We start from the raw sequence: 12,640 nt of genomic DNA on the forward strand, positions 1-12,640 counted from the left end.
GCACCGCCCCCCGGTCCGTGCACACGTGACCGGCGCCGCTAGTATATAAAGGGCGCGCAGGCCGAGCTCTGTCTTTTCGGCCTGCCGCGGAGGCTCGTGGGCGGTGCTACTCGTTGGTGCCGGTGAGTGGGGTTTGTTTTCCGCCTGGCGTAGGCCCGCGCCGCTCCGGTGGACCGTGTGGAAGCCCTGTGTGTGGGCCCTGATCCCCTATGGGCGCCAGCGGGGAAGGATGGCGGTGGATTGGGTAGTCTGGGCCTGGTCCGCGGCCTAGGCCGCGGGGACGCTCTGGCGGGACTCCGCCTCGTGGCGGCCCTAGGAAAGGGGTGAGCATGTAGCGGGGGCCCTCGGTAGCAGTAATATGGGAGACGCGGTCCCATGGAGCCTCTATATGGGCCGGGGGAAGGGGTGGCCAGCCCTGTCCCGTGGCGCTTCAGGCTTGAGGCCCATCGTTCCGCGGCGGTGTGGGAGTTTGGGTGGTGCCTGGATGTGAGCGCTGCGGAGAAGCTGAGCCTGGGGCCTGCACTCGGATTTCATGAGGTAACAGCTCAGGGTGCCTCATTTGCGTTGTGTTCTCTCTTGGGAACCTTTTTCGCTAGGGAATGCACCTAGATGATGGCGAGATATGTGCCTGTTACAGAGAAGAAATGTTCCTTAGTTTTAGAATTAAAGGCCCCGTGTTAAAAAAGTGGTATAATAGCTTACTTGGATTTCCATGTGCCTGCACGTGATGAAAACTATGTTGGTAGGGACATCTGAGAGGGTGATGAATGCCAACGTATCTGAGCTGGGCATGGAATAGTGTGCGGTGAAATATCTGATAGGGCTGAAACAGAATGTGGTCCTTTCTGAGCAGCCCAAGTTCATGGCTGTGGGACTGGCTCGGTGATTATACTTTGAAATTGCAGCTGTAGAAAATGACAAAAATTTTGTGATTCTGTTCTTATAAAACACTGTCTGGTAATTATTTTTGTGGCCTTGTCTCTTCGAAGAGCTGAAATGTAGATTGAACTAGGAAGAGCTTTACTCAAGTAAAGTTCCAGAGTATATTGGTTCTTAGTAGAACTAATGGATGCTTTCTTGTTTTCAGTTCAAGATGCACCAACTACTTACACCATTTTCCTCTTACAGCTTTGAAACAGGTAAGTGTTGTGTCTAAAATTAAGTTTAAATTGAGAAATGGTTAGGTACACTTACAGCAACTTAGCCTGGAGTACTCTTATATGTCAGGGAACTACAGGAGTGGTGTTTGTAATACAGTAATTGCCTGTGGTATTTCTTCAGGCAGTCCTTGCTCTCCTACTGGGAAAAATCACCTAGTTCTTTATACTGGAAAGTGGCTGTTAGGCCGCTGTTTCTGAAGCAGTAATTATTCTGTACCCAAACTACAGTAGGACCTAGGTGCCTTTTTTCTTCATTACTACTATTTACAGCAATAAGTAGCTTGCTGTTTAAGGAAAACTGCCTGATGCGTGTTTCAGAAACGTGTGACTATCAGAATTAATATTAACTAAATCAGAGCCTATGATGGTTTCAATACAAGAGTAGTGGACAGAAATGATTTCTGAAAACTCTGTGCTGAGGCTTTTTTCTCTGCTTGATGTCACTGCTAGAGATAGTCTCCCTTAGTTCTACAGGTGTCTGAAACTTCTGTCTTTTTCAGATCTGCTGTGGAATAAAGAAACTTGATGCTACTACAAAAGGTAAGAAAAAAAAATTAAAAATTCAGCCTGAAATTGTGATTGCTTATCTAGGCAGTATCTTTTGTTCTAATAACATTAATAGGCAGACTTTTCTCAGTTTTCCCTCCAGTGCCACAATGATGACACTTATTTGCTACTCTTGACCAAGAGAATGATGAGCACTCTTACCACCATAACTTTTCCTCTGAGGCACAGCAACTTAACGTTCCCCTTGATGTTTTGTCTTAAGAATGTTCTATTGATAAGCTTTTTTTTTTCTTCCAGTATTTGAGTCATATACTTAGAAGACTTGCAGAAGAAACATCATCTGGTGAGAAATGTGTAGTCTACATAGGGGTTCCTTCCATGGAGCTGTGGAGAGGGTGGAATGTAAAATGGGGGAAATATTTCAGGTTGATTTCTGTTAATACACAGAAATGGTTGACAATTGCTAATAGTCAAACTCTTGAATGTTTATGTGGCTTATTTATTCAAAGCTGTCACAAGAACTGATTGTTTCGTTTGTTATTCCAAAGCAGATACAGTGATGATGGCATAGTTCAGCAGAATATTCTGTGACGAACAGTTTTGTCTTTCGCTCCTATCTGAAGTGTCTGTTGTGATCTTTTGCTTAGGGGGGCGTCGGCTTGGCTATGAAGCCTGAGGGAATCTGATGGGGTTTTTTCTTTTGTTGCAGGTACTGGGAAATGAAGCTATAAACTGTGCAAGGTAAATAATGTATTCCCTGCATTTGTGAAAGCTCATTTATGTCGCAGATGTGTGGAAGGCTGTGTATGATGACAGCATAGTTCAGCAGATGACTCATGGTGATCATGCAGTTACTGTCTTTCGCTCCTAGCTGATGCAGCCTTCTGCACCTTAAGCTGTTACACAGTTCATGAGGATAGCTGAGGGTGAAACACATTTTTGCTCCACGGATGAGTTTTGAAAATTTGTTTCAGAAGCTAAAAAATTTAGAAGGATAAAGGGTAGGCTATGCTTGTGGAATTAAATACAAATACAGCAGAATAAATCTGCAGCTTCAGTAACACAGTCTTGGTTGATCTGGTTGCTGTTAGTGTTGCAACTTCTGCAAGTATTTTGTTGCTTTGCAGGCTGCCCTTGATGGAGGATACCTGTGCCTCCAGTGTGAGAATATTTCACCTGTTACTAATGCTTGTGAAGACAAGGCCTTTCTAATTGAAGGTAATTGAAAACCATGTTTTTTTCTTTTGGATGGATACTGCATTTGGCTGTGCTGCATTTGAACTTGGGAGTTTGCTTTTGGAAATAAGAGTCTGGAAATCCCATTCTGTTTCTGGAAAATCTGAAGCAAATAGTACCCTAAGTGTGCCTTCAGATCCCCTATGCTTCACAAAAAAAAGCATTAAGTAATTGTTTTAAAATGGGCCCAATGAGGCTAACTGGTGGATGCTATGAATTGAGTGTTTGAAATGTTTTTTTTCTGGATGTAGATGTTTACGCAGTTCATGCCACTGAGATCTGCAATTCAAAGGTTTGCTCCTGTCTGCAATTTCAGCAGTCTCTGGAATTGAGAGTGCTGGGAGATGGCTTTATTACTCTTTGTGGAACGGGGTGGAAGTGTTGTGGTGTACTGTAGATGATGTTGAATCAGGTCTCTGATCCCTATGAGGATAAAATGTGACTAAACACTGATACAGTATTTCATTGGAACGGTTCTCATGTGAAAGCTTTCTGCTGGACCTTATCTAATAGCAGATTTTCTTTTGCAGGCTTCCAGAGTTTGTCATTGCGATGTAAGTACTTGTTTTAACTTTGTGAATATTAGCATAAAAAAAAACCTCTAGAACAAAGTATGCAATTGCATATAAGCTTGGTGGGGGTGATGTGTGCAGGACAAGGGGCCAGTGTTGGCTGCTGTTTCCATCTCGGCCAAAACAGGAGGATGCTTAAGGGGAGAGCCGCTGGGCAAGGTGCAGCCTTGACAGGTTTGTTTGTAGCTGAACTCTCACTGCCAGTGAGCTTGAAGTTGCTCACATGGCACTGTTGGTGCATTTGCCTTCCACATTGCAGTGTTAGCTTTAAAACAGCAGCAGATGGCTGTCTAGTAATTTGTGAGCTGCCTGTGTGATGAGATGCAAGTACCTTGACTTCAGTCATGGAGGTCTGCAATTAGCTCTATCTGACTTCAGGCATCTGGTTAGATTTGATTCTCATGTGCTTGCTTGTTCTTGGTCCTAATGCTTTGCTTTGTTCCAGGGCTGCTGTGATAAAGCTGTGAAGTAGTGCTGTTGTAGTCTACCAGCAAAAGTAAGTTGCCAGCAAATGCATGTGACTGGTCAGAACTGTGTGATGAGTGATAGGGAAGTTACTACTAAATGCTGGCCTCTAATAGCAGTGTAGCTGAAGCATTTAGAAGGTTCCTTGAGGATTTGCCTCTACCAGTAGATCACAGATTACCGGCAGCCTGCAGGTTCACTTGCCCAAGGTGCTAGGGACTGAATCTCATACTTTGAATAGAGACAGTACTAAGATAGTTATAATTCCAGCAGTAACAGACATAGTTTCTGGAAGTCTTAAGGAGGCTCTGGAGTAACATAAATATTGGACTGACATTTCATTTTCCTAATGGTTTATCCTAGATTTGAGAATGGGAAAACTGCTGGATGCTTTATGACAGATGATTCATACTTGGTAAGTGGTTTCTCAGTTGCCCCAAGAAAAAAAGAGAAACCTTTTTTCTACTCTTTGAAAATCTTTACTGCTTTTTGCAGCAGAGAAGAAATAGCATGGACCCCACTGAAATATGTAACTGCTATGGGCTAGGGTTACTAGGAATAAGAATGTGTGGTAACCTGGCAGTGCAGAGCCTGTGCTGACCAAAGCTAGTACAATTATTTGCTGGTTTAACTTTGCTGGTTAAATTTAGTGGGCTTTTGCAGGGAGTAGTGATGTGAATAAAGATGCCATTGGGGGTAAGGTCTGAAATGCTGAGGTCTGGTCCACCTCAAAGGAGAAACAAAAGTAACAATACGAAGCTTCTCAAAGCATGTACTGTTTGTGATGATTAATTCTAATCAATGGGAATCTCTCTGAAAGAGGCTGAGGAGGACTCTTGTGCTGAAACAGTACTCACATTCAAACTAATTCTTGAGGCACTTCCAAGGAGAATGTGTTAATAGAATTTCACTTGTTACAGGGTGAAGCTCATGAGTTCGTGTGAGAAACAAGACTAACTCATGTCTGAGGTAAGTGTCAAGTAGGTTGGGTTTGATAATTACAGTAATGCTGGTTTTCTGCTAGGTGCCTTGATTGTGGTGCCTAAAATTATTCATTACTCCTATAATAGATAGGATTTGTCTTCCTGTTGTATTCTGATTATCTCGGCTACTCTGGGAATAAATGTGATGTGCTTGAAGCAAGAATGCAATTCTGTGTAGGTCTGAGTTGGACTTAAAAGTGAAAGGGTTTTTCTGGGCAGATAAGACAATTCCTGAGCTGTAGTCAGTAATAAACTTTTTGTAGTTCTTACAGGAAAAGGTGTGGCTTCAATGACTAAAAACTGGGAGTTTAATACTGGATGCCTACACATTGGAAATAGTAAAGGAGCTGAATCAGTGTAGACTACTTAGCCAGTGAAGTGTTGATAGTGTAGTGCAGCAGAATACAGAGTAGCAAAAAATAGCTCCTAACAATTCATATTTATGTGGCTGCACTCTTAAAAAACAACAAAAAACCAAACATCCAACGTATATGCTGTGGTTGTCAGCTAATGTTGGCACTATGCAAATAGAATCAAGTTCTAGGTAATTGCTGTACAAATGTGCTTCCTCCAACAGACTGGCTCTAAATTTTAAGGATAGGTTTTCAAGGTAATTTCTATGAGACTTTTATTTTAAATATCAAAACTCAGTGAATGTAACTATGGGGAGAGAGTATCACAAGCAGGTAGCTTTGTACTTTCACCCAGTTCTTACAATAATAATTCTGTATTTTCAGTTAGGATTTGTAAGCTTTGTATATCCTATTTGGGTGTTACAAATTGGAATTTCTTGTCAGTTGCCACCTGAAGTGCACCTGACACTTACTCCGAAGTAAAGTTAGAGTAGAACTTCATAGGTAGTCAGCCTTTTATATAGTGATGTCTGTTATTCTGAAACAACTTGTTTCTTTCTCAGGAAAGGACTGTGCCGTCTGCAGCCTCATTGGGTAAGACCACACAGCAGATGGATTCTGTTAAAAAATTATGGGGTTATTTGTAGCCATTGATGAAATTTGATTCTGCCAAATGAATTACTGTGATATTACACTTTCCGTTCCACTTTTCTCTGAGGTTACAAAGTTGCTGTGGAGGTTTTTAGGGTTGTGCTACTGCAAGATTTAACTGTAGTTTCTTACTCTAGGTGAGAAGGCAACTTTGAAATTACTCTATGAAGAACTGAAGGTGAGTATAGCTAGTACTGATGAAATTTATTTGCTGGAATGAATGATGATAACCTTAGCTTGAACTCTCTCACTGAATAGAGATGAAAATCTAAGGTCTGAATTGTTCCAAGCAAGTTTATTGTGCTGCTCTGATGTCTTATAATGGTTCTTCTGTCTGTCTTAATAGGTGGGAGACTGCAGAATAATGCATTGCACTTGCATGAACAGCACTAAAAGAGTTCTTTTACCACACCAGTTATGTTTCACTGATACTGATTGGTACCAATAAAAACCTGTAAACTCTACCCATTGTTGTGAACTGTTTTCTGATGAACAGCTTCCTGTAAAACACCTCTTGGCTACCTTATAAAAGCTTCAAATGCTTTAGAGCAGGGTCTAAACTACTTTGAATGCTAGTCCTGCAAGGGTCATAAGTGTCAGATACTGCTAGTGTGCAGACTGCAGTTGCCATGACCAAATGAAGATTTGGACGAAGCTAAATTGAAGTAGTAATTGGTATGTTTTGTGATAACTAAACACTGTGTATTTGTTCTGAAAAATTTTAAAGTCACTGCTTGTGAGGCCCTGAGGCCTGCTAAGGTATTGCTGCTTCCCAGAGCTCATTAATAGGAGGTTTTTCTCCGAAAAAAAATCATTTAACTTCCCCCATATTTCTGCTGTGTTCGGAGTGATACCAATACGAGAAGAGTCAGCTCTATGAAAAGCTCATTCTCTGTAATGTGAGCTAATGCTATAGTACTTCTAATGAGAAGTAGAACTAAACATCCAAGCTGTTCTGCAGGAATACTTTCAGATTACTGGTGCTCCCTAGAAACTTTCAATAAGAACAGGTTTGTCGTATCTCCCACTCCCTACAATCTACCTCAATTCAAGTGGCATCTTGTAGAAAGCTGGTATCTTTAGCAAGAATAGTATTTCATCCTGCAAACAATTAGGCATGATCTTGTGTTCAGGTGGAAATTAAATCTCTTCTGCACTAAAGCAAAAGCCATTAATAAGGTGGTTTTTTTACATCCAGAGATTATTAGTAGCCTCTTGATTTCTCCCCCCACCCCTTGGATTACTTTTTAAAATACCACACTTCATTATGCCTGTTAAAGAGCTTGAAGGGGCTGTCATAGCCCGCAGTATAGAAGAAGTCTTCGTGGAATGGTTGGCCTCTGTTTTTTAAGATTCTGGCCAAGACTTCAGCTTCCTCAGCATATTTTTCTGGGGAGGCAAATCCACCAAAGGACCTGGTTAGAGTGAAAGGGAGAGAGTTTCTGTTAGGAGTTGAAGTCCCTGCTTTTTATTTTCACAGATGGAAACTGCATGCAGTGTTTGAGCACTTCTGATGCAGTTTGTAGTTACTAGGTAAACTATGTGGAGCTAGCTGTCAGGGAGCATATGGTGGTGTATGCTATTTTAAAAGTTCTAGAATTAAAAATAAACGTCCCAAAATAAGTTGGTTGCACTTCAGAGAGTATTCGCTGACAAAGGCTGTTGCCTGTGGCTTTATTACATGGAGGGAGAGCAAGTGTAACTTGCATTTTCTGTAATGAACTGCTGGGCAGGTTTTGTGGGGGTCTGGAACTACAGGTAAAAAGGTCTGGAAGAGTGATTTAGTTGTCCTGTAGCTCAGAATATGTCCAAGAGGATTCTGTAGGCTGCATTTCTATAAAACCCATTCCATGCAGTATGGGTAAGTACTGAGAAATGGATGTTTTGAAGCTTAGTAATTTCTTTGTTCTTGGGACACCCAAGCTTAAGAAAGATTTCCAAATGCTCAGATTCTCCTGTTCAAGGCTTTCAACAGCAGGAGTATACGCATGGTTAGAAATAAACTCTTAAAGAGTAGTTTAGATTCTTAATGAGCCCCTTTCTATAGCTGCCTTCATTTATGAGCTGTGCTGGTGCTGCTTACCGGACAAAGATGGCTGCTGCCTTCCTCTCTTCAACAAAAACATCGGAGTCAGTGGGCTGTGGTGGGGAGTCCTGGTGTTCAAATGGAACAAAGAAAGAGACCTTGAAGTCTGCACAGCCAGATTTTATGAGGCATGTCACAGGCACAGTCATGTCAATCTTCATTTCTAGTGGAGAGGATGAAAAGTTTTAAGTTGCAAGCAAGGGCGACTGTTTTAAAGGGTGATGCAGGCTTATCCTAAAAGTAGATACTAAAGCAGTCTGACAGGTATAATGGCCCAATGGAGTCATGAGTTAGACCACAAAGGGGAACCTGCTGTGTCTCACAGCTCATCTACTGTTTTATGCTATGCAGCTTCATCTCCCCTTTGTGTTTCTCTCATTTCAAAACCAGTAGATAGTACCTTTCTCATTCTTCCCTTGGATGTAGTGGAAGAGTTTCCAGAAGCCCTGACGCATTGCCTCCTTCTGGGTTTCTCCCCTAATGACTGTGCTGACCCACTTTGCTGTCTCGTACTGACGCAGTTCATAATCCTTTGCCTGAAAGGTAGTAAAAGTCACAGTAACCATGAGATGAGTATTGAAGATGACATAATAGCTACTTTTTCCAAATCAGCATAAAAATACTATTTAATGAGAACACTGAGCAACCTCTTTGCTGCAGTCTCTAGGTGTACCCCTAGTGTCAAACTGATGCTTCTATTGCAAAACCATTCTTTGCCTTAGGCTGAGCTTCTCAGAGCTTATAAATAGGTGTACCTCTCCCTATTTGTAATTAGGTGTGAACAGTGTCTAATTTTCCCAGGTCCCCTATGGTCATCAGACAATCCCAAATCCACCTTAGCCTTGCTGTACTCTGACTAGAGGTCTCTGTTCCCCTGGGCTTTAGTAATTACCGTTGTCTCTGTTGAGCTCCACCGAGGGGACTGCAGATCCAGGGACAGGAAGGTTTGCTTGAAGGATTTGATCATCTTGCCAGAGCTGAAAGGCAGATGCAGTTCATTGGCCTCTCTTCAATCAATACAGTATAAATGGGGCAGAAGAAAGCACTAGGTTTTTTTGCCTGATACTTTGATTTTCTCTGGAATAATGAAAGGCTTGAATTCTAATGCTTATCCCCAATGTTTCCACAAGAAGGGATGAAATTCTTTTAGCCCTGAAGGAAGCAGGACCAAGAAGTTACACTGATGTGGGAGTCTGTTCATCTTTCAGGATATGCTGCCTTCGCTTCTCTATGAAGTGGAGGCTTTTCCTGGCTGCAAAAGAGAGTTGAGAGTCTGCAAGTGGCAGTTTTTTGGAAATCTGTAAGACGGATTTGAAGAGTTCAGCCGATTTGCTTCTGGGGAAAAGGCATTGGTGTTGATGTGTACTCTGATATTGACTGCTCATAAATTTATTGGGTTTCTCATATCTGATGCTTTTCTGAAGGCCTTTAGCCTTAGATTCCTATCAATAGATGAGATTTTCTGGATTTATGAATATAAATAAATGTATATAAATAAAGTAGCATGTGAAGGCTAGGTAGCCTTCACATGGAAGGAAAAACCAGAAACATGTAAACAGTGAACTTTCTTTCACTTCCAAAACAAAGCAAGTGGAAATCATCAAAATCACTGTTGAAATAACCACGTCTGGTTAAAAGTCTTGAGGTTTTAGCAGCCTTCATTTATGATTTTTGCCGTCACCAGGCAGATTATACTGCACAACCTACATGAGAAAGACATGAGAAAGTCTGCTTTGTATTGCATTACAATGTCCTTTGTACTTCATGTTGCAAAGAAGTATGTAATTCATTGAGCAGGTATCTTGATTCTTAGCTTGTAGTACATTGTCATCTAAGAGTCTAGACTTAATTGTACATTTTCTTGGGTAACAGAGCAAACTTTGGAATTATTTTTTATTTCTCTGCCTCAACTGCTTATAGCTGCCCATTCATCAAGAAGCCACTGCTCTGTCACTCATGGCTCTACTTTTTTTCATGGGCTTTTAGTAGTACAGGTGCACTGATGCCGTTAACAGCATGTCCCACCTGCAGTGTTAAAGAGTACAGTATGTCTCTGAGCAGCGAGAGGAAATTATGTTACCTAGGTCTGCCAACTAAGACAAGGTCTGTTTTTGAGGTGCACAGCAATGTTTTGTGTTGCAGTGGTATCATAAATATGAACAATGGACCATTCATAATTTGTAATAATAATTTTTAATGTCTTTAAGGTATGCCATCTTTTAAAATGATGGTTTGTGACTATAAGACCATGGCTTTTGTAAAATCAAGAACTGCCTTGTGCTACCTGACTACTTTCTTACCTGTCTATATTTTCTTAGGCCATGCAGACTGCTGATGAATACTGTTAATCCCCTCCTGCACTCTAGAGGTAGCTACAAGAAGTTTTCTCTTTGGGATCTATGAGGTTGAAAAGCTTTTATAAAAAACATAACAAACCACAAAACACCAAAAACCCCCAAAAAACTGCAGGCACTGAGTTCACTTACAATCCTTAAAATAAGTAGTGCACAGAGCACTCAGTGTTGAGCTTTTTCAGTTGTCACTTGAAAGCAAAGGAAGGTGGGAGAACCACATAGCAGGACAGCGATAACAGCAGTTAAAAGCAGGCACTGTCCTCCTCCTTGTCCCAGCCTGAAGATACATTTTCAGCAGCCTTTACCAGGATGACTGCTCACCAGGGACTGCTGTATAGTCCCAACCAAGCTGGACAGTTGTACTCTAATACAGTTTTTGTCAATAGTATTTAGGAGTCAATAAAGCAGGAATCCTGTAATTTTAATAGAAGCAAATACGAACAGTTATACTAAAACTCCCTATAGTAATTTTTTATCCATTGCCATTTCTAAAGCAAAGATGCTGCTTTGCTGGCATTTCACTTTCTCCTTGCTAGAACTTGATAGAAAACACGTTGCTCCTCTTCATGTGCTCCCTGAGTGTATGTTACAAAACAGAAAAATAAACATTTCTCTGTTTCAACACATGCTGTTGTAGTAGCTGCTATATAAGCTGCCTTTTCTCTGAACTTGCCAATTCCAGCCCCTCTCCCACATATCTTTTCTTACGGGTTCATTAACTCTCACAGCTCTATCTTGTGTAACTTTGTGGCCAGTACAGTTGATGACTGCATGCAAGATTTTTTTTAATTACATGAAACAATGCTTTGGCGGGTGGGGGTGGAGAGACAAACTGAGAAGAATCCTCCAGATACTTACAGTTAATTTTTAGATGTACAGGAAAGCTGTTTTGAGATTTCCATCCATTCGTATAAATAGTACTCTAGGCTTGTTTGTTTGTTTGTTTGTTTAAGGCTTTTTCTGCAGCTGTTAACACATGGGCCAAAGGGACAAGAAGTATAGTAGTCATTTTCATAGGTTACAATGATGCTACAAGTAAACGTGGCCAGAACATGCCATTCTACAAGCCGTTAATTACATTAAGAAAGTGGAGAAAGTAGATGATATACTTACATTTTAGGCTGTCCTTATCCTTCTAGCTATTGCAGTCTGTCCTTCTGAGGCTGTACAAGATGCTGCTTCTCAGTTTATAGTTTAGTTTTGTCAAACTCTACTTGTGCCTCAGCCCTACTGGATGGAGATGCTGTTACGAAAACCAGATAGTCGTAGCCTTTGCCTTCTCTGGCTCTCATTGGAGAGCTCCCCCGCAAATGCCAAAAGCCCCACCTACTGCCCACGAGGCAACATTAGGTCCAGTGTGTAAACTGGCCCCATAAACAGTTCTGCACCCTTGTGTAACTTCCCCTGGTTTCTATGGCTTTGTGCCTACTTACGTCAGGGGCAGAGGCACGTTTTGTGCTTGCAGGAGAAAGAATTTCACATAAATAACATTCCCCCCCCAAACATGGGTTACATGAGAGTGATGGTACAGAATGACAGCTTTTCTTTTTTACCCCTGGGGTAAAATGGTAGGTAGAAATCTGGCTGCAAACTAAGCTGAGACCATCCTCATGAGACTTCTGCTGGCATGTTATAAAAGACAGTGTTATACAATGGCTGTCTGTTTTGAGTGGTATTTGAGACTAATCAGCCCCCCTAGCCCTTGAATATCTGCACAAAGGGATTATACAAAGCTATTGTGAAATTCTGTCCTGCTTGTAGTACACAGAGTGAAGCTGGACTCTTCATTTAACCAGCTGCAGCTTCAGACATACTTAGGTACCAGCACAATAGGGCAGATTAAATTTCACAGTTTGAGTCCTGATAACACCTCCCATGTTTGTCATGGTTTGTACAAATCCCTTGCAGCCAAATTCAGCTAAGCTCTCTGGAACATCTGAAATCAATAGCTGGGAATCACTTTTTAACAGGAAACACATTTTGCTTGCAGAGAACTTCATCAGGATGCTGTGTGATACACTCCTATTCTGAAAGGGGAAATAAAAAAAAAAAAAACAAAACATGGCAAATAATCCAGATTTATCTTTAAAACCACACATCTCTAATGCCACCAAAGTGGGGTGGTGTAAAGAGTGGTTTACTAATGGAGCCTATTAGAACATGTTAAGGCCTGAACTGCAGAATCAGTTCTCTGCATGCTTTGTACTCTTACTTTATAGAGTAAACTTTCTCTCAATTTTACCTGTCTTCTGCTTGGGTCAATCAGGAAAACC

At 41.4% G+C, this 12,640-nt stretch overlaps 1 protein-coding gene, 2 long non-coding RNA genes and 8 other non-coding genes across 12 annotated transcripts; 10 read left to right on the forward strand and 1 right to left on the reverse strand.

The window, feature by feature from the left end:
- Positions 1-181: 181 nt before the first annotated feature.
- LOC133268662 (uncharacterized) lies at positions 182-4,376 on the forward strand. 2 transcript variants are annotated; one of them, XR_009743135.1, is made up of 5 exons: positions 182-537; positions 1,088-2,010; positions 2,377-2,408; positions 2,795-2,885; positions 3,434-4,376. It is a non-coding gene; the product is annotated as an uncharacterized LOC133268662 (long non-coding RNA). The 2 variants fall into 2 exon arrangements; XR_009743134.1 differs by lacking the exon at positions 3,434-4,376 and having other exon boundaries at positions 2,795-3,108.
- LOC133269106 (small nucleolar RNA SNORD74) lies at positions 715-792 on the forward strand. The gene has a single exon (XR_009743313.1). It is a non-coding gene; the product is annotated as a small nucleolar RNA SNORD74 (small nucleolar RNA).
- On the forward strand, positions 1,517-1,583 carry LOC133269062 (small nucleolar RNA SNORD75). Its single transcript, XR_009743282.1, has one exon. It is a non-coding gene; the product is annotated as a small nucleolar RNA SNORD75 (small nucleolar RNA).
- LOC133269094 (small nucleolar RNA SNORD24) lies at positions 1,810-1,892 on the forward strand. The gene has a single exon (XR_009743301.1). It is a non-coding gene; the product is annotated as a small nucleolar RNA SNORD24 (small nucleolar RNA).
- Positions 2,216-2,296, forward strand: LOC133269107 (small nucleolar RNA snR60/Z15/Z230/Z193/J17). Its single transcript, XR_009743314.1, has one exon. It is a non-coding gene; the product is annotated as a small nucleolar RNA snR60/Z15/Z230/Z193/J17 (small nucleolar RNA).
- On the forward strand, positions 2,465-2,550 carry LOC133269108 (small nucleolar RNA snR60/Z15/Z230/Z193/J17). The gene has a single exon (XR_009743315.1). It is a non-coding gene; the product is annotated as a small nucleolar RNA snR60/Z15/Z230/Z193/J17 (small nucleolar RNA).
- Positions 4,377-4,399: 23 nt separating the features above from the next.
- On the forward strand, positions 4,400-6,391 carry LOC133268664 (uncharacterized). The gene is made up of 2 exons (XR_009743136.1): positions 4,400-4,909; positions 5,840-6,391. It is a non-coding gene; the product is annotated as an uncharacterized LOC133268664 (long non-coding RNA).
- On the forward strand, positions 4,714-4,792 carry LOC133269097 (small nucleolar RNA SNORD79). The gene has a single exon (XR_009743304.1). It is a non-coding gene; the product is annotated as a small nucleolar RNA SNORD79 (small nucleolar RNA).
- LOC133269105 (small nucleolar RNA SNORD47) lies at positions 5,922-5,997 on the forward strand. Its single transcript, XR_009743312.1, has one exon. It is a non-coding gene; the product is annotated as a small nucleolar RNA SNORD47 (small nucleolar RNA).
- Positions 6,140-6,215, forward strand: LOC133269096 (small nucleolar RNA SNORD81). The gene has a single exon (XR_009743303.1). It is a non-coding gene; the product is annotated as a small nucleolar RNA SNORD81 (small nucleolar RNA).
- Positions 6,392-7,158: 767 nt separating the features above from the next.
- Positions 7,159-11,594, reverse strand: HEBP2 (heme binding protein 2). Its single transcript, XM_061452102.1, has 5 exons — positions 11,481-11,594; positions 8,906-8,990; positions 8,414-8,549; positions 8,011-8,176; positions 7,159-7,342 (listed from the first exon to the last, which is right to left on the reverse strand). Exons 2-5 carry the CDS (start codon positions 8,978-8,980, stop codon positions 7,168-7,170), a joined length of 552 nt encoding a protein of 183 aa, XP_061308086.1. The 5' UTR covers positions 8,981-8,990; positions 11,481-11,594; the 3' UTR covers positions 7,159-7,167.
- Between the last annotated feature and the right edge of the window lie 1,046 nt (positions 11,595-12,640).

Source organism: Pezoporus flaviventris, unplaced genomic scaffold (assembly GCF_033815535.1).
Source record: "Pezoporus flaviventris isolate CSIRO_AGI_PZ_B2104156 unplaced genomic scaffold, CSIRO_AGI_Pfla_v1 ptg000013l, whole genome shotgun sequence".
Lineage (NCBI taxonomy): Eukaryota > Metazoa > Chordata > Aves > Psittaciformes > Psittacidae > Pezoporus > Pezoporus flaviventris.